The 27,101-nt window shown below is 45.0% G+C and overlaps 1 protein-coding gene across 1 annotated transcript in view; it reads right to left on the reverse strand.

The window, feature by feature from the left end:
- STK24 (serine/threonine kinase 24) overlaps positions 1 to 27,101 on the reverse strand; it is a 113,598-nt gene that overhangs the window by 33,803 nt on the left and 52,694 nt on the right. Inside the window, exons 3-5 of the mRNA XM_024204298.2 lie at positions 22,146 to 22,202; positions 18,219 to 18,327; positions 17,941 to 18,098 (exon numbers count right to left, since the gene is read on the reverse strand). Coding sequence (XP_024060066.1) covers positions 17,941 to 18,098; positions 18,219 to 18,327; positions 22,146 to 22,202 — 324 coding nt within the window. The remainder of the gene's footprint in view (positions 1 to 17,940; positions 18,099 to 18,218; positions 18,328 to 22,145; positions 22,203 to 27,101) is intronic.

Genomic DNA, 27,101 nt, shown 5'->3' on the forward strand with positions numbered 1-27,101 from the left:
CTCAAGCAAACAAACCATGTAAAACATTCATTATTTAGGAAAACACGTGATTGTGAAAAAAAATATAGGATTGTGTTATCAGAGCAAAAAATCTACATGTAAAGTGGCTTTTTTTGCCCTCCCAAGAAAAACTTCTAGGTAAACCTAGGCAAAAAATTCTAGAAATGTCCTCATTGAAGTGAATTTTATAATTTCTCTAAAAACTTCATTCAGAAAAGCTTCTAGGAAAAATGTGTGTAAGCTGGAAATGTGTTAAACCTACATATTCATGTTTTAAACTAAATGTAAAGTGCCCAACGTAATTTCCTAATATGATTGCTATGTACATGGTAAAAGACTTTATGTACAAACATGGAACCTAACTAAGTGTGTGTTTCATTCCTCTCCAGAGCAGATCCACACAGAGGAGGACAATCTACTACTGCTATTAATTACTCTATGAGTTCAAGTGGCAGATATCTATGTGATGGATCTGAACAAAGGAACGGCCATACTGGGTCAGACCAAAGATCTATCTAGCCCAGCATCTTGTCTTCCGATAGTGGCCAATGCCAGGTGCCCCAAAAGGAATGAACAGCACAGGTAATCATCAAGTGATCCATCCCGTCGCCCATTCCCAGCTTCCGGCAAACAGAGGCTAGGGACATCATCCCTGTCCATCCTGGCTAATAGCCATTGATGGGCCTATCCTCCATGAATTTATCTAGTTCTTTTTTGAACCCTGTTTGAAGAACGTCCTCTGGAATGGTGGTCGAAGCATAAAGGGGCATACAAATGTTTAGCATATCTGGCACGTAAATACCTTACAACACCAGCTACAACAGTGCCATGAAAACACCTGTTCTCACCTTCAGGTGACATTATAAGTAGGAAGCGGGCAGCATTATCTCCTGTAAATGTAAACAAACTTTTTCATGTTAGTGATTGCCTGAACAAGAAGTAGGACTGAGTGGACCTGTAGGCTCTAAAGTTTTACATTGTTTTATTTTTGAGAGCAGTTATGTAAAAAAAAAAAATCTACATTTGTAAATTGCACTGTCGTGATAAAGAGATTGCACTACAGTCCTTGTATGAGGTGAATTGAAAAATACTATTTATTTTGTTGCTTTTTTTTGCAGTGCAAATATTATAAATAAAATAAAAAATAATATAAAGTGAGCACTGTACACTTTGTATTCTGTGTTGTAATTGAAATCAATATATTTGAAAATGTAGAAAATAAATATTTAAATAAATGGTATTCTATTATTGTTTAAAACTATGAATAATCACGATTCTTTTTATCCTGTAATTAATTTTTTTTAATCATATGACAGCCCTAATTTGTTTTCATGTGGATTATGAGGTACATGATGCAAATAATTAATTATGAGCACCGGGCACCAGCTTTTAAGACTCACACAATTATTATCCACATACACAATTATAGATTTATTTGCAAATAGATTAATGGCATAATGTCTTTTTCTTTTTGTTATTTTTAGATATATCTTTTGTGGCTGCAAGGTATTTTTAGTGTATTTATTTTTTTAAGCAGGCTTTTAATTTTGTTTTTTATTTTGGGACCTTTTTTGTTACCCACGCCCTGTGGTTGATGGGTTTTATTGCTGTTTGAATAACATTAAGTCCAAAATAGGGGAAACCCATTTTATTTGTGCTTTTGACATCAGCAAGACAAATATAGTGATTTTCCCAGATTTTTTTTAATAGGTAAAATGTACCATTTTTTACCAGGATTGCAAATTTTTTTTTTTTAGTCTGGGTGGAATTTTTTAAAATAATGCTTCTAATTTTTAATGGGAATATTCAACTCATACCATCTTATATTATGTCCTTTACCATATTAATAATTTACATTTGCATTAGCATGCATGCTAGGGCCAAGGAAACATTACCCCGGAGGGCACCAACAGCCTGCAAGAGGCAAGGGCAGTCCTTTTTTTGGAATTGCCACCCTATCCTGTATGGAATTTAGCTGACTTAAGGATACCCTCAAGGGCGTTGATAAATTCAGAGGGGCAACGCCTAAAATTTTATTTTATTTGCACTATTAGGAACCCCTACCCCTGTGCCAATTGCTTTTAATATTATTTAATTGAACATTTTTTTTATTATAATTTTTTTCAGAACCTGGGGCTTTTAAAGTGCAGGGCAAAGGAACTTTCCAGTCCCCTTTTGTTACCATTTGCAGTTTTGCCTCCCTCAGACCTTTTCGACCAGTGTTTGGGGTTGAAAGGGATTGTTTCAGCCTAAAATGAATTGGCTTTTCTCCCAGAACTGTCTGCTTAGGGATTTCACTCCACAAGTGAATGCACTTGGGCTTACTACAATTAAATAACAGCCTGTCAGTTCCCACCCAGCAACAACTGAACCCACATCTGAATAGCCTCCAATTCCTACCACTAACAAATCTGCTCCCCCACTAGCCTCTTGTGCATACATGAGGATGGTGCTGTTGCCACTGAAGTGGTAGGGATTCTCATAGTCGCCAGCATAGACCATTTGTAACCCAAAACATGATACATTGCTCATTCCCACGCTAATATTTACTTTAAGTTTAAGCCTTTTAATTTTACTGAAGTGGGATTATATTCGTTCAAGAGGCCTAAAAGAGTGATTTGTTCTTCCCGATGTTGGGATTAGCAGTAATGTCGAGGTATTGTTCACTACATTTTACTGTCATTTATGGGAAGTTTTCCTATGCCTTGAACACAACAGGTTTCGAATTCACATCACCAAACGCCAGCAAAAGCAGCACACAGGAGTGCATTGTTTCCACAATCTTCTAGCATTCACACGGATAATTTAAAACACAAGACAAAACAAACTTTTTCCTTCCCTATATAGCAGGAGGTACATTAAACATTTAAGCTAAACTTATTAACTTTTACTTAAACTAGGGTGACCAGATAGCAAGTGTGAAAAATCGGGACAGGGGGTGGGGGGTAATAGGAGCCTATATATAAAAAAGCCCCAAATATCGGGACTGTCCCTATAAAATCAGGACATCTGGTCACCCTAACTTAAACCCATTTGGGTCTCAGTTTCTGTGTGTTTTGGTTTGTTTGTTGCGTTTTTTTGGGGGGGGGGGGGCTTTTGAATTTTTAATTGTGCTTTGAGTACAGATCAGCAAATTTATTAGCCCTAGGTTTGCTTAGGGCTTGCTGGGGCTGGCCATATGGCCATTGTTAATTTTGCCAGTGAGTACATATTTTACTGGAAAGTGGGCAGTTTTTAATAGCATAGGTGACAATTTCACCAGATATTTCCAATGCTGCAAAGCCCAAACTAGTTCCCAAACCCTTTTTTCACAGGAGGTGAATCCCCTGTTTTACCTTACTGGAAGGTTAGGAGGCATATGCCACAAGGCGGAGCCCTGTACCATGGTTCTTTCTTAGGTCTGGTCTACACTGGGGGGGGAGGGGGGGAATCTATCTAAGGGTATGTCTACACTACGAGAGTAGTTCGATTTTAGTTAAATCGAATATGTGCAATCGATATTAGAAAGTCGAACGTGTGTGTCTACACTAAGGACAGTAATTCGACTTTGTGAGTCCACACTAACGGGGAAAGCGTCGACATTGGAAGCAGTGCACTGTGGGCAGCTATCTCACAGTTCCCGCAGTCCCCGCTGCCCATTGGAATTCTGGGTCGAGCCCCCAATGCCTTCTGGGTGAAAAAATGTCTCGAGGGTGCTTTTGGGTAACTGTCGTCATCCAATCGTCACTCCCGCCCTCCCTCCCTCCTTGAAAGCGCCGGCGGGAAATCAGTTCGCGCACTTTTCTGGTCAGTGACAGCGCGGACGCCACAGCACTGCGAGCATGGAGCCCGCTGCGACCATCGCTGCAGTTGTGGCCGTTGTCAACGCCTCGCAGCTCATCATCCACCTTTCCCAGAGGCAGATAGAGAGAAATCAGGCGAGGAGGCTACGGCAGCGGGGTGAGGACCTGAACTCCGAGAGTAGCACACGCCTGTCTGAAACCACGACACCCAGCGCCGAGGACATCACGGTTGCAATGGGGCATGTGGATGTTGTTGAACGGCGATTCTGGGCCCGGGAAACAAGCACGGACTGGTGGGACCGCATAGTGCTTCAGGTCTGGGATGAATCCCAGTGGCTGCGAAACTTTCGCATGCGGAAGGGGACTTTCCTCGAACTTTGTGAGTTGCTGTCCCCTGCCCTGAAGCGCAAGGACACCCGCATGCGAGCAGCCCTGACTGTCCAGAAGCGAGTGGCCATAGCCCTCTGGAAGCTTGCAACGCCAGACAGCTACCGGTCAGTCGCGAACCACTTTGGCGTGGGCAAATCTACCGTGGGGGTTGTTGTCCTGCAAGTAGCCAAGGCAATCGTCAAGGTACTGCTGTCAAAGGTAGTGACCCTGGGAAACGCGCAGGTCATCATAGATGGCTTCGCCGCGATGGGATTCCCAAACTGCGGTGGGGCTATAGATGGGACTCACATCCCTATCCTGGGACCGGGCCACCAGGCCAGCCAGTATATTAACAGAAAGGGATACTTTTCAATGGTGCTGCAAGCACTGGTGGACCACAGGGGACGTTTTACCAACATCAACGTCGGATGGCCGGGCAAGGTTCATGACGCTCGGGTTTTCAGGAATTCTGGTCTGTTTAGACGGCTGCAGGAAGGCATTTACTTCCCGGACCACAAGATAACTGTTGGGGATGTGGAGATGCCTACAGTGATCCTCGGGGACCCAGCCTACCCGCTAATGCCCTGGCTCATGAAGCCCTATACTGGCGCCCTGGACACTGAACAAGAACTCTTCAACTACCGGCTGAGCAAGTGCAGAATGGTCGTGGAGTGTGCTTTTGGCCGTCTCAAGGGGAGATGGAGAAGCTTACTGACTCGCTGTGATCTCAGCGAAACCAATATCCCCATCGTTATTGCAGCTTGCTGTGTGCTCCACAATCTCTGTGAGAGCAAGGGGGAGAACTTTATGGCGGGGTGGGAGGTTGAGGCAAATAGCCTGGCTGCTGATTACGCCCAGCCAGACAGCCGGGCGATTAGAAGAGCCCAGCGGGACGCGCTGTGCATCCGGGAGGCTTTGAAAGCCAGTTTCAAGACTGAGCAGGGTACCCAGTGACTTAAGTTTGTGGACACAGAAGCTGAACTTGCCCCCGTTTCTTTACCCAGTTGCCGTCGACTATCCTCTCCAGTTACATACCCCCTTCACCCCCTTCCCAAAAAATAAAATCTGTTCTGTTTTGTTAATGGACACCGTTGTCTTTATTACTGTTTTCGCGGGAATGTTTTAAACCTGGGACGCAGACTGTGGCAGGGGGCGGGTTTAGTGTTGTGATGCAAATGATGCTTCTAAACTCCAGGAATGACAGGCTCCGCGGTGGTGGACTGGTTGTTTCAACGGAGCCTGCCAGCCCTCCTGGCCGGGACTGCGTGTATGTGTCGGCTATGTGACTGTCTTGCAGGGGGAGGAGGGTTACAGATCCCCTGCTGCGCGGCTCTGTGATCCAGGGTAAGGACCGCTGCATAAGATCTGTAACTGCCCTCCCCCGCCACAAAGTCACAGAGCAACCCCCCCCCACCACACAGAACATGAAAACCACCTCCCAGACTGACCAGGGTAACTAGTCACTGCACTGTGTATGTGCCCTGCTGCTGGACCTGCCGCCTGCTAAAGGTGACTGTCCTGTCCAATTACCAAGCCCCTTCCCCCCCCTTCAGACAGACTCTCCTCCAAAAGAAGAGGATGGAAACAGTAATGAACAGAAACGTATTTTTTATTAACAACCGCACATGGAACGGGGGGGTGAAACTTGGACGGGGTCTTGTGTGAGGCGGGTATGAAAGGACTTTTCAAATTTGGGGGAATGAGAGCCTTCTAGTGGTAGAGCAGTCCGCTGGGGTGGAGTGAAAGTTTTCACGGCCCCTGCCGCCCCTCCGTGTTTGGACTTTGGGTGAGGGGGGTATGGGACTTGGTGGCGGGGCAGGGCAGTTAGAGAGAGACTGCAGCGGGGCTCTCTCCTCCTGCCTCCGGTCCTGCAGAACATCCACAAGGCGGCGGAGCGTGTCCGTTTGCTCCCTCATTAGTCCAAGCAGCGTTTGAGTCGCCTGCCGGTCCTCCTGTCGCCACCTCTCCTCCCGTTCCATGTTTGCCCGGTGCATTTGGGACAAGTTCTCCCTCCACTGTGTCTGCTGGGCTGCCTGTGCTCAGGAGCATCCCATTAGTTCAGCAAACATGTCTTCCCATGCCCTCTTCTTCCTCCTCCTAATGTGCGCTAGCCTCTGGGCAGATGTGGCTGTGGGAATTGGAAAAAGGGAGTGAATTCCTGAGACAGATCAATGTATCTGTGAACAGAGAACATAGTCTTTCTCTGTGAACAAGACCATGCAGAGCACCTATCACACGCGCACTGAGGACAAGGTCGAATTTTCGGCCCTCGCCTACAGTGCCTGCGGTCTTGCTGTGGCGAGCTGAGGAGCGGGGCAGGACACCGGACTTTGTCTAGCTGGCAAACATGGTAAGCCGTAGACTTGTGGCTGCTTAAAACTTTAAGAGTGGCACTGGCCTCCTTTCACATAGAAAGCAATGCGAGTCTCTGCTGGCAGCAATCCTGCAAGCATGAACTCTGTCCTTGTCCCACCCCCTCGCGGCTGTAAACCGCGTGGCTGTAAACCGGCGGTTACCGTTCTGTAAAGGAACGGGCAAGCAGTCCCAATACTAACTTTCCCCTACCTAATTCAAAGCAGGGCGCCATGACCGACATCACCCTCCTGAGGGTCTCGGAGAACCAGAAGGAAAGGATGCTTCGGGAAAGCCTTCAGAAACCGGGGCCATATGCTGCAATGCTGTGCAAGGCCATGATCCCCGAGTACCTGCTTGCGTTGTGGCAGGGAAACGTCTAGTACCACGGGGGGCCTAATAAGCTCTCCCTACCCAGGAACCTGCTCATGAGGCTGGAAAAGTACTTGCAAGAGGCCTATGAGGAGTTCTCCCCAGAGGATCTCGCCTCTATCCCCGGATATATTGACCAGTTTTTCGCTTAGGTGCCCTTGGAGGGACTAAAGAGTGGAGCGTCTTGGGCAGCATAATCATGAAGAAGCGGACATTGTGAAATTTTTTTAAAATAGTTCGGACTAAATATTGAAGAGCCCAAAGAGAGAATAATCATGAGATACCCTTTGTACATATTCCCGTTTTGTTGCACTTTAAGGTTTACAACTTTTAAAGCACTTTAGCAATTGTTAATATTTTAAATGTTCCTGTTATGTTGTAAATAAATGTTTACATGTTTTAAAGCACTTTAGCAATTGTTAATATTTTAAATATGCCAGTTATGTTATAAATAAATGTTTAGATATTTAAAACACTTACTGCTTGATCCTTCCCCTGAATCTGTGTCTGGGATAACGGCTGGGGACGGTTGGTAGGGGATCTCGGTAAGGGTGATGAAGATATCCTGGCTGTCGGGGAAATCAGCGTTGTAAGCGCTGTCGACTGCCTCGTCCTCCTCATCTCCTTTCTCCTCTTCCCCGTCCGCTGAGGAACCGGCCGCGGACAATATCCCATCCTCAGAGTCCACGGTCAGTGGTGGGGTAGTGGTGGCGGCCGCACCTAGGATAGAATGCAGTGCCTCGTAGAAACGGGATGTGTGGGGCTGGGATCCGGAGCGTCCGTTTGCCTCTTTGGTCTTCTGGTAGCCTTGTCTCAGCTCCTTGATTTTCACGCGGCACTGCGTTGCATCCCGGCTGTATCCTCTCTCTGCCATGGCTTTAGAGATCTTCTCATAGATCTTTGCATTCCGTCTTTTGGAGCGCAGCTCAGAAAGCACGGACTCATCTCCCCACACAGCGATGAGATCCAAGACTTCCCGATCAGTCCATGCTGGGACCCTCTTTCTAGTCTGCGATTGCACGGCCATCTCTGCTGGAGAGCTCTGCATCGTTGCCACTGCTGCTGAGCTCGCCACGATGTCCAAACAGGAACTGAGATTCAAACTGCCCAGACAGGAAAAGGAATTCAAATTTTCCCGGGGCTTTTCCTGTGTGGCTGGTCAGAGCATCCGAGCTCGGACTGCTGTCCAGAGCGTCAACAGAGTGGTGCACTGTGGGATAGCTCCCGGAGCTATTAGCGTCGATTTCCATCCACACCTAGCCTAATTCGACATGGCCATGTCGAATTTAACGCTACTCCCCTCGTTGGGGAGGAATACAGAAATCGAATTTAAGAGAGCTCTATGTCGAACTAAATAGCTTCGTGGTGTGGACGGGTGCAGGGTTAAGTCGATGTAACGGCGCTAAAGTCGACATAAACGCCTAGTGTAGACCAGGCCTTAGATACGCAACTTCAGCTACGAGAATAGCGTAGCTGAAGTCGACGTATCTTAGATCGACTTAGAATCACTTACTTCACATCCTCGCGGTGCGGGATCAATGGCCGCCGCTCCCCTGTTGACTTTGCTTCCGCCTCTCGCCACGCTGGAGTTCAGCAGTCGACGGGAGAGCGATCAGGGATCGATTCATCGCATCTACACTATACGCGATAAATCGATTCCCCGATCCGGCGAGTAGTGTAGACGTACCCTTAGTACAGCTTCCATCCCCCTCTCAGTAGTTGCCAGTTGCAGCACAAATGGCTGTCCCACCCAGGGATATGCTAAAGAAGGAGCCTGAACCAAGGCCTGTTTTAACTGGGTCATGGCTTCCTGCTGCAGAGGGCCCCAGTTTTATTTTACCATCACCACCCCCTTTTTAATAATTTATGCAGCATGGTTGCCTTTTTTGAAAATTCCTTAATAAAATTTTGTGAGAAATTAACCATTCCCAGAAAGGATTTAAGAGCAGTTACATTTGTGGGAGTCTGGAGTTTCAGAATCAGCCCCACTCTTTGTTGGTCGGGGAATGCCCCTCCTGTCCCAGAGTTACTCCAAGGTAATTTACTTGTTGGGAGCACAATTGGGCTTTTGGGGGGCTTACATTAAACGCCAAACTTTAAACTTTTTGAATTTTTTATAACACCCTGTTTAATACCTTTATATTTTTTTTCCTGGTCTAAGTGCAAGCAGGATATTATTTACATAAGAAATTACACTGTCCTTTTTAGGCATTCCATTCCACATCTTGATTACATGGACATGACAAATAATAGGGGCACTGTTCCAGCCCATGGGGACCCTGGCAAAACACAACTTGAATGGTAAAAGCAAATCTGTAATAACTCTCCTGATGTAAAGGGATAGCAAAGAAAGCATTGGCCAAATCCAAAACTGAAAACCACTGGGCCCCTCCTACAACGGAGGCCATCACCTCCTGATGCTTAGCCACTATGAGGGCCATCAGTGGTGTCACCTGATTAAGGGGGCAGAAATCAACTACCAGCCTCCAAGTTCTGCCATCACTTTTAAGGACCAGCCAAAAGGCAGCATCATTGGGGCTTGAATGTTCCACTAAAATACCTTGGCTTAAAAGCCCATCAATTGGATACCTATCCTGCTTCTGGGGTGGGGGCTCAGGGGCTATAACTAGGATTTCTGCCTTAATTTTACCATATTTTATTTTAGACCCACACCTACCAGTGTGTTTTTGCAATTGCTAGAACTTCTGGGGGCCATGACGGCCACTTCCTTTTTTCAGATGCCTTAAGGGCTGCTATCTGGTAGCTTGCTGAAACCTCCACTGGCTCTCAGGGTGTGCCAGGAGGCATTTCCCATAGGACCCTTTTAGAAAATCAACCAGCTCTCTTAATTCCCTTAAAATATTAATGCCTAGGATCCCTTCTCTTCCCAAATCCATTAAGCCAATTGCCTTTTTATTTTCTTTGCCCCATCAAATACAAAATCCTTCTGCAAAAGGGAACAATGCTCCCTGCGTCATTAAATTCCTTAAAGTCTTAACTCCAGCCAGAGGTCCAAACAGGTTTTTATTCTGGGTATATATTAAGGAGTAACTTAAATTTAACAACAAATTCTGTCTGAACGCCCCTCCTTCAAATTCCACATAAACCATGAACCTCCCCCGCTACCCATTGGTGTCCAAATGTGCCACTGTTAGGGGAGCTCAGGATGACTGTCCTCCTTAAGGAGAGGTGGTGGAAGGCGTACTCGGGGTCTTTCCTTCGTGCAAAGCCAACCTTAACAAAAGTTCCGGTGTGGGCAAGCCACTTATTTTTTTCCTTTGGCTTGTACCTTAGGAGCCATTTTTAAAATTTCCACCCGCAAGGGATTAGGGGCTCTGACTCAACCCTTGAAGGGCCTGTCTCCCTTCTCTTTCCTTTCTTCCCCTTTGGTCCTTGCCTTCCTTTAGAGTCTTATTTGGGAGGGCTATTGCTTTAATAGGGTTGCTTTATGCAGAGCCACAGCTCCCCTTATGGCCATGAAAATAAATGACAGTCTTTTGGCCCGATCCTTTTTTTGTTAATTTACGACTTTTTTAACAACTATTTTTTAAGGCAATAATTAGAATCAGTAGCAGAGTTAACATTCCTATTGCTTGGCAATCACATTTTCAAGGACAGTAAAAATACTTCCAGTTGTGGCATTAACCGTTAACTTATAAAACAAAACACACAAAAATGCAAAAGAAAAAAAAAGCAGCGGGGGTGGGGTAGTGAATGGGGGAGGGGTCGTGGAGAAAGAAAAAGCTGAAGAGTAAGGTGGAGTTATGGAGAAAGAAGAAGCGGAAGGAGGGAGAGGGATGGTTGTGGAGAAAGAAGCAGCCGGGGAGGGGTGGGGGGGCACGTAAATGGAGGCATGTAAAGAACGACTTAGGAATGAAGAGAAACCTAAGCCTAGAAAAACTTTAAAATACAGGGAATAACAACAAATCTAACCAACTAAAAAGAAGTGGGGCTCTGTGGGCCAAAGCATCTGGGACCCTGTACCCTAACCCCTATCCTGGCTCTAACAGGAGAGTGGGTGTTGCCACCACATCCGCCGGAGTTAAGACTGGGGGTGCCAGCTATCCTTGCCAGCCATTCCAAGTCCGTGCTGTGGTGTAACAGGCCAACTGATTTCCCTGCTGCCCTGACCTGGTCAGGGGAGAAGGACCTGATCTCTACCCATTCTTCCCCTCCTTGGATTATAGAGGCTATGGGCAGGAGCTTCCGTAACTCTTCCAGTGTTTCAAGCAAAGGATCATATGGGGACTGCCCGGAAGCTCTTGGGGATCATCCTTCTCATAATCATAATAGGAAGGATACAAGCCAGGGTCCTTCTCTGACCCATCCCCAGACTGTTAGTATATAGGCTTGTTTGTTAGCCTGGGATAGGATTTTGGGTTTGACCTTTGATACGCTTATATCCTTACTAATATGTGTGAACAAAGACACTGTGTGTGTTGCTTCTGTCTGGCCGGATGGGTTTGTTAGTATAATGGGAAGAGGTAAGGGATAGAGCAGTTAAAGTGTTACAGGGCATGGTGGGAGTGTAATATATGAGCACACTTTAAGATTGCCTCAACCCCATCTCAAGGCAAGGACAAACAACCAGTAGGGAGGGGGAAAGTGGGATGTGGGGGAGGGGAGGTATAAAACACTAAAAGACCAAAGAAATGCCTGTGCCTTGCACAACCTCACTCCTCACCCCTCCCATGGAATACAAAAGAGGTGGGATGAAGACCCCAGACCCACAAACCCCCAAAACGGAACATGACCATAAATTGTAAGAGGTGGGACTGTAGGCATGCATTGCAGGTATATTTGGGCCTGCTAAGAAGGCAGAGGTGGGAATGAGGACACAGGCAAGGCTCTGGGGTGTCAGAACTGGGAAGGGGGACATGAGGTAAAGGCTCTGAAGTGTCAAGAGCTGGGAACAGAACAGACTCTGCTGGTGTGTAGAGCTATGGATATGCTTGCTTGGAACCCTAATAAACATTGTATTGCCTGCACTTTGGACTTCTGGTCTTCTGCTTTCTGTCTGCGTGACAAGAACCATGGGACGGGGTGAATGGAAAGCCCTCTAACACAGACTACGACTTCTCTAATCACTGTCACTATTCACTTCTGCTCTCCCAACGTGGCTCAGAGCACAACTTTGTCTTTTACATTCCCGTGACCTGCCTGGGTCTTATCCTGGGATTCCTTCAGTAAGGCTCTAACCCTGCTTCTATCTGAGTCTGCTTTTTTAATCCAAATACCTCCTGCTTCAACTCGTCACTCTATCTCTCTCTCTCTCTCTCATTGTCACACACCTGCTTCTGCAGTGCCACTATATTTGCTATCTGAGTCAGGTTTGTTGCCCAGAGGGAGTCTGACTATCTTCTGACTACTTTCTTTTCTATCTCAATTTTATTTTTCTTTAACTCTTCTACTTCTGCCTTTAACTGATTTATCTCTTTCTCTACTACCATTGTTACCATCTGCTTACAGAGCTGCAGGAACGCCCCAGGGACAGTGAAGACTCCAGGCTTCCAAAGACCATTACCATGCTCCTATATATCATCAGTAAATCTGTTTCCCAAAACCATTTCCAATGGTTCTCTTTCTTTCTAGATGTTCCCTTTCCTTCTGACATAATTTCTCACTCGACCAGGCCACCAGCCTGAGCCCTGAGTCCCAGTAACGGAATGTATATGTAAATTGACTTGTGGACTATGACATGGGGAAATTATAGGTTTCTACACTGCCTTGCTGTCCTCCCCTCTTGCACAGCAAACCGTTTGTACCAGTTGTCCTCTCCTCTCCACGTCTCCTGGCAACTGGCTCACCAAATCTATTACCATGCAGTGTCAGGAACAAATCAATGGGGACATAGCTCCTCTGTCTGATAAATGATTGGTACAAACAAGAGTGCTTTTACCTAAAACTACTTTTTTATTGCGTTTCAAGCGCACACACATACACTGTCGCAGAAGGTTCAGAGCATCCCAAACATTTATATTTACTCAAAGTTTGAAATGGTTACGAGGAATCAACAACCAGTCTTCTGTCTAGGGGCCCTCCTTCTGTCCAGCTGCTGGGGAGTTTAGATGCCAGATCCTTACCCAAAGAAAAGCTTTCTCGGACTGCTTCAAAGTTTATTTGCCTAATTTTTTTTTAAGTTAACTTAAGCAAAGCACATAACTCATAGTGACCCCTAGTGGGTCACCAATTTTCCTAATTTCAGCAAACTACTCATTTTTTATTATTAAAACATTTTTAGTATTTTTAGTTATAACAACAATAAAACTTAGGGGCACTTAACCAAGGCTGACTGTCCAAACATTCCTTTTATTTTTATGGTATATTAATTTTTTGTTTTTCATTCTAATTAGCAAAACTCCAAACAAGGACCTTTTAACCTTGCCTTTCAGAACCTAAAATTATTTCTAGCTATGTAGTATTTGGTTTCCAGCTAACAATAGCTAAACACACAAAAATGACTAACTACAGTAATATCAAGTTCTGGGATACATACAGTAATGTCAAATTCTGAGGTTACACATTGACCTGGATAGGAAAGCCTGACAGGCTAGGTGGACGTTGATATATATATATAGACTGGTCCTTTGAGTACCATAAACTCTGAGTTTGGAGGGGACCAAGATGAGCCCCCCACTCCAGGGCAGATACATCTGTCACCAATATCAGCAAAGGTTGAGGGTGAACAAAGGGAATGCCTGCACATACACTGACCGGGTCTGTCCACCAATCTAGAGAAGTCAATACTCATTCAGGACTGAGTTCAGATGGTGACAACTTGGCAAAAAAAAAAAACAACAGAGGACAGTCAACTTTAAAGATTCCTGAGATGCAGTCTGGCATACCTGACTATGTATATGCACAAGGCCATACACCCCAGGAGCCTAATGCAGTTTTGAGCTCCTGTGACTGGGTAAGCCTTGAAATCTGCAACAAGAGATCAAATTGTTTGGAACTTTGTGCCTGGAAGGAAAGCTCTTGAGTAGAATTCAGTACTGCTCCTATAAAATCTGTCTTCTAAACTGGACAAAGGAGAGATTTCTATAAATTGATCAGTAGCTTCAAATGTTGACTGGATGGGAGATACACACTGAACATTAACTGAGTCCTGGACCAGCCTCTTAGACTAGCCAGTCATCCAGATAAAGATAAACTTCAACTCAGACTCCTCAAGAAAGCAGCTATCACACGAGATGTTGCTGACAGGCTGAAAGGCAGCATGGTGAAGGGCTAATGAGAGTGCTTCACTACAAATATGAGATGCTTTCTGTGACCTTGATAAATCACCACACGAAAAAGACACCTTTTAAGCTGAGGGCAGCATACCAGCCTCCAGGATCCAAAGAGAGAATAATGGAAGCCAGGGTGATCATGCAAAACTTTATCTTTTTGAGACATCTGTTCAGCTGGCACAGGTCTAAAATTGGTCAAGACCTTCCTTTGCTTTTGGGATTAGGAAATAACAGTAATAAACCTCTTCCCTCTTGAGACAGTGCGAAATATCCTCTATAGCTCTTATACGAAGGAGAGAAGGAAGCTCCTGGAGGAGAAGCTCCTTGTGAGAGTAATCCCTGAAGAGGAACAGGCAGGGAAGGGCAGAAATAAATTGGATGGTATATCCCACTTCCACAGTGCTTAAGACCCATCAGTCTGAAGTAATCCAGGACTATGCACTGAGGAAGCGGTAAAGATGGCTTGCAAACATGAAGGAGGCAGAATCTGGCATCCTGGAAAGTGGGGTGGTGTCGTCAACTGACCCATCAAAACATCTGTTTAGCACCACCTGGCTGTTTACATGGAGCAGGCATTGATGCAGATGCAGGAGGAGGAAGTGGTCTGCATCTATAACCCCTACTTTTCTTTCTTTGCAGGTCCTAACAAGGAGCAGGGGCAGAGTAACAGTGGGTCTGCTGCAGGTAAAAATGTTTCCTGGACAGGGCTGGAATATACAACCCAAAGACTTTAAAGTTGCCCTAGAATCCTTCACCCATGGAACTTGGAGTCTGTTTCCACCAAAAAAATCAAGACTCTACAAAAGGCAGGTCTTCTGCAGCCAAGAGCGCTTGTGGCAGGTCTTGTGTTGTTTGTTGGACCTCTTGTGCAAGCACCCAGGCCTGCAGCCAAGAGCTCTTGTGCATGGAAACTGCAGAGGCCATGATGATCCTAGGAGCTGAATCTGCTGCATCTAGTCCAGCCTGGAGGAAAGTTCTCGCTCCAGATTTCCACTCATCATATAAAGAGGAAAACTCTACTCTAGCATCCTCCAGCAATATGTCCCTAAACTTTAATATGGACTCGCAAACATTACAATCATAACATTCCAAAAGAGCCTGTTGGCTGGCAATTCTGAGTTGTAACCCCACATTAGAATAAACTTTTCTACAAAATAAATCTAGTTTTTTAGATCTTTGATTTGGGGGTTTGCCCTGGAACTCCCTTTCATTGGCCGCTGACACCAAAGGAGAAACAGGGATCGGGGGGAGGAGGGGAAGCATTGATATTCAAATCCCTGGGAGGGAATGTAATATTTACATTTGGCCCTTTTTGAGGTTGGAAAATGGGATGAAGGAATCTGTCAGAGTGATTTAATGGACTTCAAAACTCCTTCATTAATAGGTAAGGCCACCAATATCAATAAGGCAGTGGGAGGACTCCTTAACTTCCTCCAACTGGATCCCTGAACCTGAGGCAACACTCTTCAATAGCTCTTGGTAAGCTTTATAATCATCAGGAGGGTGTGAGATGCCTCCCAAGGAAACTGCCTCATCAGGAAAAGAGGAGGATGAAGCCAGCCTAGGTTGCGGCTATTCCTCCTCTTCTAGCTGTCAAGCAAGGTCCTCCTGAACCATCTCTTCCTGCTCCACAATGAGCCTGGTGCCAGGGTCAGGAACAGGCAGTGCCTAGAAAGTAGACTTCCCATGCTTCTCTGAGGTCACAGAGCAGGAACACCTCATGTATGACCTAGAAATCAGGGGGGATCCTCAGGGTTCCAGAAGGACCACTGGACCAGTGGGAAGACCCAGTGATTCCCTGACCACATGCCCGACCCTCTTCCAGCTGGAGGATCTCAAAGCAACCTAGGGAAGTAACACGTAAGTGGGGAGTAGTGTGACTGGCTCCAAGACTGGGAAATGTAAGAGCCAATCTCCAAGTCAGAGCAGTACAAATCACCTTCTGTTGACCAAGGGGGAGCTGCTCCTGATGGTGACAGAGACTAGTGCCGAATCAGCGAAAAGTGGAAAGCAGCCAACACTGCAGGCATCCCATTCAACAGTATCAATGGGTGTGAAGTCTGAGGCAATGGAGGTTGTTGCAGTACCAACTACTGCACCAGCAATACTGGTGACCCTCTATCTGCCTGTACCAGGGGCACGGTCGCCAGGGACATCGTCACAGATAGGCTCCGCAGATCTCTGCCACAAATGCCTCTGATGTGGTCAGTGCCAAGATGGTCTCGGGTCACTGTGGTCAAGTCCAGATGCCCCTTCAGGTCCTGGATTTGACATTAGTTGCCTCAGGGCTGGAATCAACATTGCTGGTTTTGGAACTACCAGAGAAGAGTGCTTAGATTTTGGCTGCACTCTACTCTCATCCCTATGCTTAGAGCAGGGGTAGGCAACCTATGGCATGCGTTTCAGTGGCACTCACACTTCCCGGGTCCTGGCCACCGGTTGGGGGGCTCTGCATTTTAATTTAATTTTAAATGAAGCTTCTTAAACATTTTAAAAACCTTATTTACTTTACATACAATAGTTTAGTTATATATTATAGACTTATAGAAAGAGACCTTCTAAAAACATTAAAATGTATTACTGGCACGCGAAACCTTAAATTAGAGTGAATAAATGAAGACTCAGCACACCATTTCTGAAAGGTTGCCGACCCCTAGCTTAGAGGATTTTGATGCCAGAGACCTTCCTCTCCCAGTTGTCTGTTTAGAGGTCTTACGCCTCTTTTTAGATACTGGAGAGGGTGAGCAGTGCCAGGACGGGTAAATGAAAATAAAGGAGTTTATCTGCATAGATAAAATGTATATCTATATTTGGCACAACATTTATTAGCCTAGTTTTCAAGATCATTGCCTTATATCCAAAGTCTGTGTTTCCCAATATAGTAAAGAAATACGCAGTTCAACACGATACATTTGCTTTATATAGAAGGTCTGGAGTGTGATCAGCACTTTTTACAGGCCAATTCTACAGACATCTGTCTACAATGAATTTTCAAATCTGTGTCCGAATAGTGTGGTAACTCAAAAACACAGCTGAAGTCAGTTTAAATGCAAGTATGTATTATTACCTGAAAAAAATGTTTACAATTAAGTTAAAGTCACTGGAGTAGTTCTGAGGGGAAAAAAAGAAAAAGAAAAGACCCTAAGTGCATGATGTCACAGAGTGTGGGGGGACACAAGGCCCTGCACCCCTGGCTTCCTGCGATTCACCATGACTCTCAGCCAGCCAGTAAAGCAGAAGGTTTATTTAGACGACAGGAACACAGTCCAAGACAGGTCTTGCAGGCACAGACAACAGGACCCCCTCAGTTAGGTCCATCTTGGGGTCCCAGGGGCACCACAGCCCCATGGGGGGGGGGGGGGTAGAGCCCCGTCTGGGCTCCCTCCATTACCAGCCAGCTCCTGAAACCTCCCACTCCCTCCAGCGTCTCTCACCCAGCCTCCCCCGGCTCCTCCCCCCGCCTTTGTCCAGTTTCCCCGCGCAGAGGTGTCACCTGGCTCCAACCCCCTTCCTGGGTTCTCACGTTACATGCTCAGGTATCTTCCCTCAAGGCCAGTCTCCCATCCCCCAATGAAGACCGTCCCAGCCAAACCCCCCTGCCACCTTCCCAGGCCAACACTCCCCACTCAGCATTCAAAGACCACATTAAGAACAGTCCCAGTTCGTCACACATGAGCAACAGCAGTAGTACAGAAAGTGGCTCAGGTGGGCCTCAGATTGCAACCATGTAATTCACAGCCTGCACAAAGCATTTAGTTTATCTAATAAATAAAATTGGAAGGGAAGGGGCTGTGGGTAATGCCTGGAAATAGAAAAGTCTATTTTAATCTTACCTTTGAGTCATATGCTGACTGTTTTATTACTTCAGGTGCCATCCAGAATGGAGTTCCCACAAAAGTATTTCTCTTTATCTGTGTATCTGTTAGTTGACCTGCTACTCCAAAGTCTGCTAATTTTACCTCTCCTTGTTCAGATAGCAAAACATTGGCAGCTAACAAAGAAAAAAAGGCAGTTTAAAAGTTTACAGCTTTGATGTTTCAAAGGTTTTCCTTATCTCTACTGTTAGAACATTTAATCAAAACTATTTTTAAAAAATGATTAAATAACTTACCCTTAATATCTCTGTGGATTTTCTTTTCTGAATGCAAGTAATCGAGTCCTTTAAGTATCTCTCTTAATATTGTAGCAATCTGGATTTCATCAAGACAGCCAGGCTCTAACTATGAGAAACATGCAAGAAATATTTGTAAATACTTGTAAACTACAAATTTCAGAGACAACACAGAAACGGTATGAAAAAATAAACTAAAAATGCTAAGTTCAAAGAATTCATAGAAACATAGGGCTAGAAGGGACCTCAAGAGGTCATCTATGCCATCCTCCCCTGTGCTGAGACAAGGGATACCTAAACCATCCCTGACAGGTATTCTTCCAACCTACAACCTCGCTTGGCAATTTATTCCAATACTTAATTATCCGTATAGTTAGAAAGTTGTTTCTAGTATCTAAGCTAAACCTCCCTTGCTGCAGATTAAGTTGATTACTTCTTGTCCTACCTCCAGTGGACATGGAAAACTAATTTGCACTAATGAATGAGATAGATGTATTGAATTAATGAAACTTGAAATGCTAATAAAAATAAGGCTAACATCAAAAATGTATTTTATTCATTTGTCAATAGCAGTTTAGTTTTCATTATTTATCATACCTTTAAATGCACTACTAAATGTACTTTAGTATATATTACGTAATCAAATTTGAGTAATACAAAATATCATTACAGCATCCGCTATTACAATCTTAGAATAGAAGACTGGCCATACTGGGTTAGACCAATGGTCCATCTAGCCCAGTATCCGGTCTTCAGACAGTGGCCAATGCCAGGTGCTTCAAAGGGAATGAACAGAACAGGCAATCATCGAGTAATCCATCAAGTCATCCACAGCTTCTGGCAAACAAAGGCTAGGGACACTCAGAGCATGGTGTTGCGTCCCTGCCCATCCTGGCTAATAGCCATTAATGGACCTATCCTCCATGAACTTATCTACTTCTTTTTTTAACTTGTTATAGTTTTGGCCTTCACAACATCCCGTGGCAACAAGTTCCACAGGTTGACTGTGCCTTATTGAAGAAGTACTTCCTTTTGTTTGTTTTAGACCCACTTCCTATTAATTTCATTGGGTGACCCCTAGTTCTTGTTTTATGGGAAGGAGTAAATAACATTTCCTTATTCACTTTTTCTACACCAGTCAAGATCTTATAGACCCCCTATCATATCTCCCCTTAATCATTTCTTTTCCAAGGTGAACAGTGCCAGTCTTTTTAATCTCTCCTCATATGGAAGCTGTTCCATACTCCTAATCATTTTTATTGCCCTTTTCTGTTCCTTTTCCAATTCCTATATATCTTTTTTGAGATAGGGCGATCAGATCTGAATGCAGTATTCAAGATGTGGGCGTACCTTGCATTGATATAGAGGCATTATGATATTTTCTGTTTTATAATCTATCCCTTTCCTAATGGGTCCTAACACTATTAGCTTTTTTGACTGCCACTGCACAGTGAACAGATGTTTTCAGAGAACTATCCACAATGACTCCAAGATCTCTTTCTGAAGTGATAACAGCTAATTTAGACACTATCATTTTGCCTTTATAGTTGGGATTAGGGTTTTGCAATGTGCATTACTTTGCATTTATCAACACTGAATTTCATCTGCTATTTTGTTGCCCAGTCAGCCAGTTTTGGGAGACCCCTTTGTAACTCTTCAGTCAGCTTCAGACTTAACTTTCACGAAGGGTAAGTCCATCAATGGCTATTAGCCAGAATGGGCAGAGATGGTGTCCCTAGCCTCTGTTTGCCAGAAGCTGGGAATGGGCGACAGCGGATGGATCACTTGATGCTTACCTGTTCTGTTCATTCCCTCGGGGGCACCTGGTGTTGGCCACTGTTTGAAGACAGGATATTGGGGTAGATGGACCTTTGGTCTGACCCAATATGGCCGTTCTTATGTTCTTGAGTAATTTAGTATTGTGTGCAAACTTTGCCCCCTCACTGTTTAACCCCTTATCCAGATTTTTTATGAATAGGCAGAACAGCACTGGTCCCAGTACAGATCCTTGGAGGACCAAGCTATTTACCTCTCTGCTGTGAAAACTGACCCTCTGTTTCCTATCTTTTAAACAGTTACTTATCCATGAGAGAACCTTTCCTCTTATTCCATGACTGCCTACTTTGCTTAAGAGCCTTTGGTGAGGGACCTTGTCAAAGGCTTTCTGAAAGTCCAAGTATACTATATCCACTGGGTCACCCTCATCCACGTGTTAGTTGACCACGTCAAGGAATCACAGAATCATAGAAGATTAGGGTTGGAAGAGACCTCAGGAGGTCATCTAGTCCAATCCCCTGCTCAAAGCAGGACCAACACCAACTAAATCATCCCAGCCAGGGCTTTGTCAAGCCAGGCCTTAAAAACCTCTAAGGATGGAGATTCCACCACCTCCCAGGTAACTCGTTCCAGTGCTTCACAACCCTTCTAATGAAATCGTTTTTCCTAATAACCAACCTAGATCTCCCCCACTGCAACTTAAGACCATTGCTCCTTGTTCTGAGAACAGCCTAGCTCCATCCTCTTTGGAACCCCCACTGCAGGTAGTTGAAAGCTGGTATCAAATCCCCTGTCACTCTTCTCTTCTGCAGACTAAATAATCCAAGTTCCCTCAGCCTCTCCTCATAAGTCATGTGCCCCAGCCCCCTACTCATTTCCATTGCCCTCCGCTGGACTCTCTCCAATTTGTCCACATGCTTTCTGTAGTGGGAGCCCCACAACTGGACGTAATACTCCAGATACGGCCTCATCAGTGCCTAACAGAGGGGAATAATCACTTCCCTCGATATGCTGGCAATGCTCCTATTAATGCAGCCCAATATGCCATTAGCCTTCTTGGCAACAAGGAGACACTGTTGACTCATATCCAGCTTCTTGTCCACTGTAATCCCCAGGTCCTTTTCTGCAGAACTGCTGCTTAGCCAGTCGGTCCCCAGCCTGTAGCAGTGTATGGGATTCTTCCGTCCTAAGTGCAGGACTTGGCATTTGTCCTTGTTGAACCTCATCAGATTTCTTTTGGCCCAATCCTCCAATTTGTCTAGGTCACTCTAGACTCTATCCCTACCCTCCAGCGCATCTACCTCTGCCCCCAGCTTAGTGTCAGCAGCGAACTTGCTGAGTGTGCAATCCATCCCATCATCCAGATCATTAAGGAATCATTAAGGAATTCTAATAGATTGCTGAAGCATGATTTCCCTTTACAAAAGCCATGTTGTGACTCTCTGCTGTGGGGAGAACCAATTTTTGTATGGACTAGATAGAAAGCTTGTCGTTCTGTGAAGTGTGTTTTAGCAAGGTTCTATTGTATTTAATCACAGAAAATATACACATCTAACACCCACAATGCAAGATTGTTTCAAAGGACATACCTACCAACCCTGCCGGGGAAGAGGGAAATTACATCACTAGGTCCATTCAAATCTCAATGAGACTACAGACAGGGTGCTTTGTTTTTTAAAAAATGTGTACACTAAGGAACAAATGTAAGAGCACCATGAAGAGCCAGCACACAGTAACAACCTTCAGTCATTAATATTCTATGGCTGGCTGAAGGTCAGAGTTTTGAGATGAAAGTTTTCATATCTTATTACTAACATCCTGAGTTACCTAGCCTTTTTGCACATGAACATAACCTGATGTCATCTCATGGAAAATGTATTTTAATTCATATATTAACACAAACGTTTTCTTCTAACTACTGGGAATTTCTGCATGAAAACAGAGCTTTTGTTTCTTAATATATCTGGTTATGCCGCTTTATTTCTCTACTGAAGCAATAATCCTGGGTTTGACAGCACAACTGCTATAGCAATAATGATGTCACACTAGGATTACAGGTGAATTATAAACAGCAGAAACATTCAAGAAATGCATTAATGAAATTTTAACTAAGTTTACTAAATTAATGACGTTCATAACTAGTTTACTTACTAGATCAAGAGCAGAGCCTCCACCAAGGTATTCCATTATTATCCATAATTTTGTATCCTGCAAAAATAGAACAGATGAAATTAGTAGCTTCACACTTTAGTTTCTTTCATGACTTGCTTCACTCATTTTGCTGCAAAATAAATTCTGTAGAATTATTACAGTAAAGATGTAAAGGCACAGAATTTCACTAAACTATATAATCTGTCATGGCAGAAAAATACTGCTCCTGCTCCACATTTTTATTTATTTGACGATAACATACACTGACTTCATTCCATTTTATTCATTTTTTCCATCTTAGATTTTACAATCCTTATTTCCATACACTGTCTTGTCCTATATAGAAACATAGGAACTGCCATGTTTATATACTGAATATACTAGTGGTCCACATGAAGTAGTCAGGTATTATGTCTCCATAACGGCCAAACACAGATGGATCAGAGGAAGGTGTAGACCCCTTAACATTGCCACAGTATACTACTCAGAGGAGTAGGAGATTTCTCTCTAATTCAAGCTAATGAAAACCATCTGGTGCAGTAGGGAAGCCCTACCTAGTTGAACTGCATATATAAAGAAGAGTATTACAAGTGTCTAATCCAGTGTTTCTCAACCTGAAAAGTAGGGGGCACAAGACAGAAGAGAGCACTCATGAACAATGAAAATGAAACAATACAAATATGCTCCAGAGGCTGGAGAGAAAGCAGCTTATGGTTTCCCCAAGAGTAATGTACTGTCCCTTCCTGCTCTTAAAACAATCCTTAAATGTAGTTCATTGCAGAAGTAGCTAATATTCTCTGACCAAAAAAAAAAAAAAAAAAAAACTTAGTTAAGACCGATTAAAGGTGCCCAGTGGTATATTGTGCCTTCCCAGAAGAAGTTACTCACCTTGTGCAATAACGATGGTTCTTCGAGATGTGTCCCCCTATGGGTGCTCCACTGTAGGTGTGCTTGCATCCCTGCACTGCTGATCAGGGAACTTCGGTAAAAGTGCCAGAACAGCCTAACCCCCCTGAGTTCCTTCTTCACTGTAGAGTCATTGACAAGAACTCTAAAGCAGAGGGCAAGAGAGTGGGTTGTGGGTCACCCATAGGGACACACACTGCACAAGGTGAGTAGCTTTTTCTTCAAGTAGTGTCCCTATGGGTACTCTACTGTAGGTGACTCCTGAGCAGTATCCCTATTAGAGGGTTGGGGCTTCGGGTTCAGGTCAGTTACCGATAACAATATTGTGGAGCCGAAGATGGCATTGGAGGCAGAGTCCCCAGTGATTGCATAATGCTCTGCAAAGGTGTGGACTGACATCCATGTTGCCGCTCTACAAATTTCTGAGATAGGGACATTCTAGAAGAAGGCGACTGATAAGGAGATCGGCCTCGGGGAGTGTGTGAAAATACTATCTTGCGGGGTCATGCTGAAGATCTGATAACATCGTCTAATGCAGTTTGAGACCTATTTGGAGAGAGTCTCTGAACTATACTACTTAGTCCTTAGATTTTTCTGCAATAGAGAGGAAAAGTTTAGGGGATTTCCTGAAAGCCTTCATCCTATGCAGGTAAAAGGCTAGGGCTCTCCTGACATCTAGTGTGTGCAACATAGCCTCTCAGTAGTCGTGATGAGGCTTGGGGTAGAAAATTGGAAGGTGAACCAATTGGTTCACGTGAAACGGGGAGGTTACCTTAGGGATGAATTTTGGTTGCGGCCTGAGCATAACCTTGTCCCAAAATAATACTGGGAGGGGAGGGGAAAGAGAGAGAGAATGTGCCATCAGAGCTGCTATTTCTCCTAATCTCCTAGCTGAAGTGACTGCTGTCAGGAAGTCCATTTTCATTGAAAGGTATGTACGCGATCAGGTGGCCATAGGTTTGAAGGGAGGTATAGTGAGGCCTTTCAATACCAGGTTTAGGTCCCACATGGGAGTAGGATGTCGGGGTTGTGGGAAAAGGTTTACTATACCCCTAAGGAATGGGTGTGATAGCACTGAGTATTCCTCTACCGGTGAAAGGCTGCTATAGCCGCTAGGTGGACCCTGAAGAAACAGAGATAGTACTGTTCCAGTTTGAATTCATCCTTCTTAAACATGGGAGACCAGAACTGCGCACAGTATTCCAGATGAGGTCTCACCAGTGCCTTGTATGAGGTGTGTAGTATGTCAAGGAGCTTCTGATGAGAGTCCTTGACTTCTTCTAATGGTATCTGTAGTGTATCTGCAACTCTCTTTGCCAGCTCCTGGAAAAGCTGGACATCATTGGCCAAGGACAGTGGGAGAGGCATGACAGCTCGTCTGGGGAGGAAGAGGATATGTTGGTCCTCAGCACCTCTTCTTCAATGCAGCCCTCCTGTTCCTCCACAATCTCTTCTGGAAGTTCCGAGGCTCTAGATGCCATGGCAGAGGGGAAGCATCTTGGGGATTCACGGGTGAGACAAGAAGCCCAAGAGGCGTGGGTGTGATATGCAGGCCAAGGATCCCAGTATGGCCACTGAGATGGTGGTGCCTATAGTTGGCCATACCATGGTGGCGGTGGGGCTGTCTGGAGGTATACTATGGGGCCCTCTTGGTAATGGGCACCATAGGGATCATAAGAGGGGTAAATGAGACAACCTTCTCTGGTTCACTGTCCGAGTCTGCACTAGAGAGTATGGGTGCGTGGCAGAACAGTGGAGAAGACTCCCGTGTTAGGGGAAGACACTATGCCGAGGTCCCGGTACCAAGAAGAGGAGACATTGGTACGTCAGATACGTGGATGTCTCTCAAGTGCTGGAATTCCAGTGCTACCAACTGACTCAGTGCCACTGGCAGTACCAAGGGGGTTTGAGATCTTGCCCGTACCAAATGCTCCAGTGTTGCATGACTGTGTTGATGGTACAGCGCATATTGGCAGCGTCTTCTTAGTGGAGTGCTGGCTCCTGTCTTTGTCCTCTGGTGCTGCAGACTCAGTGCCTGTGCGCATTGGTTCCTTAGGCACGTCAATGGCACCAGCCGTTCCAGATCTTTATGAGCCAAGGATACCGGACTGGGACTGTCTTGGTTCCAACAGTACCAAGGAGATCGTTTACGGCTGGCTCAGGGTTCACTGTGGGAACTTCCTGCTCTCTTTTTTAATGACTTGTGAGAAGGGTCAGCAACTGATTTCTTCAACCTACAGTCCCTGGATGACGGCGGCTGTGGAAAAGACTCACTTCTGCCAGGTGACTCTCAGCATGGGTCCGGAAAGGGTTGGAGGGCTGCCTCCATGAAGATGATCTTCTGTCTCAACTCCCTGTGTTGTGAGACCAGGGTCTAAGCTGCTGGCAGAGACCACACTACTGTGGAATGTGGCCTTCCTCAAGGCAGCGTATGCACTGGGAGTGCTTGTCTGCTACAGGGATGACCTCTTTACAAGAGAGATATTTCTTGAAGCCCTGTGAACTAGGAAAAGGGTCTCCGAAAAAAGGGGGGTAAATAAAGTCTTTTTGTTGTTGTTTTGTTCGGGAAGAAAGCAGAAGAAGGTGGTACAACTAAGAATGGGGAGACTAACTATAGAAAAGCAAAAGATGATAATGGTCGCGAAGGGATTGCTAGTAGTTTTATTTCTAGCCAGTGGTGGTTGAGAAGGATCTGAGGGGGTTAGCCCATGTGCACTGCCTAGCCTCATGGCAGGGCACAAGGAGAGACAGCGCATATGTTGGCCTAATGGACACTGCTACCCAAGTTCTCTGATCAGCAGCGCAGGTACGCAAGCATACCTACAGTGGAACACCCATAAGGACACTACTCAAAGACGAGTGTCAAGTTAAGCAAAAAAACTTCATTTCTTGGTTTTCAGAAGAGCTACGGTACACGTCCACACAAATGCAACTCTGTCCCATGGAGCTGGCCATAGCCACTGGGAATTATTGGCATGCACTCCAGCAGCATTCACTGCATAGGTGTAGCTGCATTAAGTGGTGGAGTGATTGGCTGGAGCAGCTTAGAAGAGCTGTGATTGAGATATAGGGCCATTTGGGGGGTCTGTGCTCCTTCAAGAGGGGTATTATTAGCCCCTCTCCCTGACCCGTGTGTGTGACCAAAGAAAAAAGATTCATGTGTATGTTGTGAGACCAAGTATGCCGTACTTCAGCAATATATTGTGCAGTTCTAAGGAGTAGCAGGGCACACGGGTCTTCCTGCCATGAGGTCTGTCAGCAATGCTATTCTATTCTATATAGGTTTACATACCACACTTATCATCGTAGAATGTGAGCGCCTGCCAGTAGTGTTGTATTGAGCAAAGTGACTACACAACTGCTATGTTTGTTCTCTCATCCTCTCTCCAGAGGGAGATGTGTGTTTAGTGGAGTGTCTTGTTTTTGTAGGGTTTTTGGGATTTTTTGTTGGTTAAATATGCCTGTGGCTATGGTTATATAAATAGACCTGTGGTTTTATTAGAGAAGGCAAGGTCAAAGAAATGTGCCTTGCACTTAGAGTGGAAACTTTTTGATGTTCCTTTGTTCCTGAGAGAGTTCATTCCAGTCTCTGACCATCCTCAGAGGAGCATTTGTCTTCTGCACAGATGAGCTTTACTTTTATTGTTGAGAGTTCCATTTTGCCAGACAAGTGAAGATGTCTACCAAGGTCTCCATTCTGGACCTTTAGACCGGCTTGCATTTAGGTGGGAGATGAGAGTGGTCTGTGTCTTTAATTAAAGGTAAGTGAAAATATAGCATTAGATGGCATCATGAGCATAAGGAAAGAGGGATGTAAAAGTGCATGTCATTATGTAGCAGATATGATGTTCCTTCTGTGGAGTAGATTAAGTGTTTGACAGTAGGGCAGACATAGGTAGCTCCTGTTCAGTACAGTGCAAAGACAGTGTACATGTTATGGGCATATTGCGGCCTCGCTCAAAGAAGGGAGAGTTAAGGTGCCATGGAGTGTATTTCATGGTTTTCACAAATTCAAGTTTTGTTGAACCTGACATTCTAGAAGGGCACAGG

This window comes from Terrapene carolina, unplaced genomic scaffold (genome assembly GCF_002925995.2).
Source record: "Terrapene carolina triunguis isolate 2854851 unplaced genomic scaffold, T_m_triunguis-2.0 Scaffold21, whole genome shotgun sequence".
Taxonomy (NCBI): domain Eukaryota; kingdom Metazoa; phylum Chordata; order Testudines; family Emydidae; genus Terrapene; species Terrapene triunguis.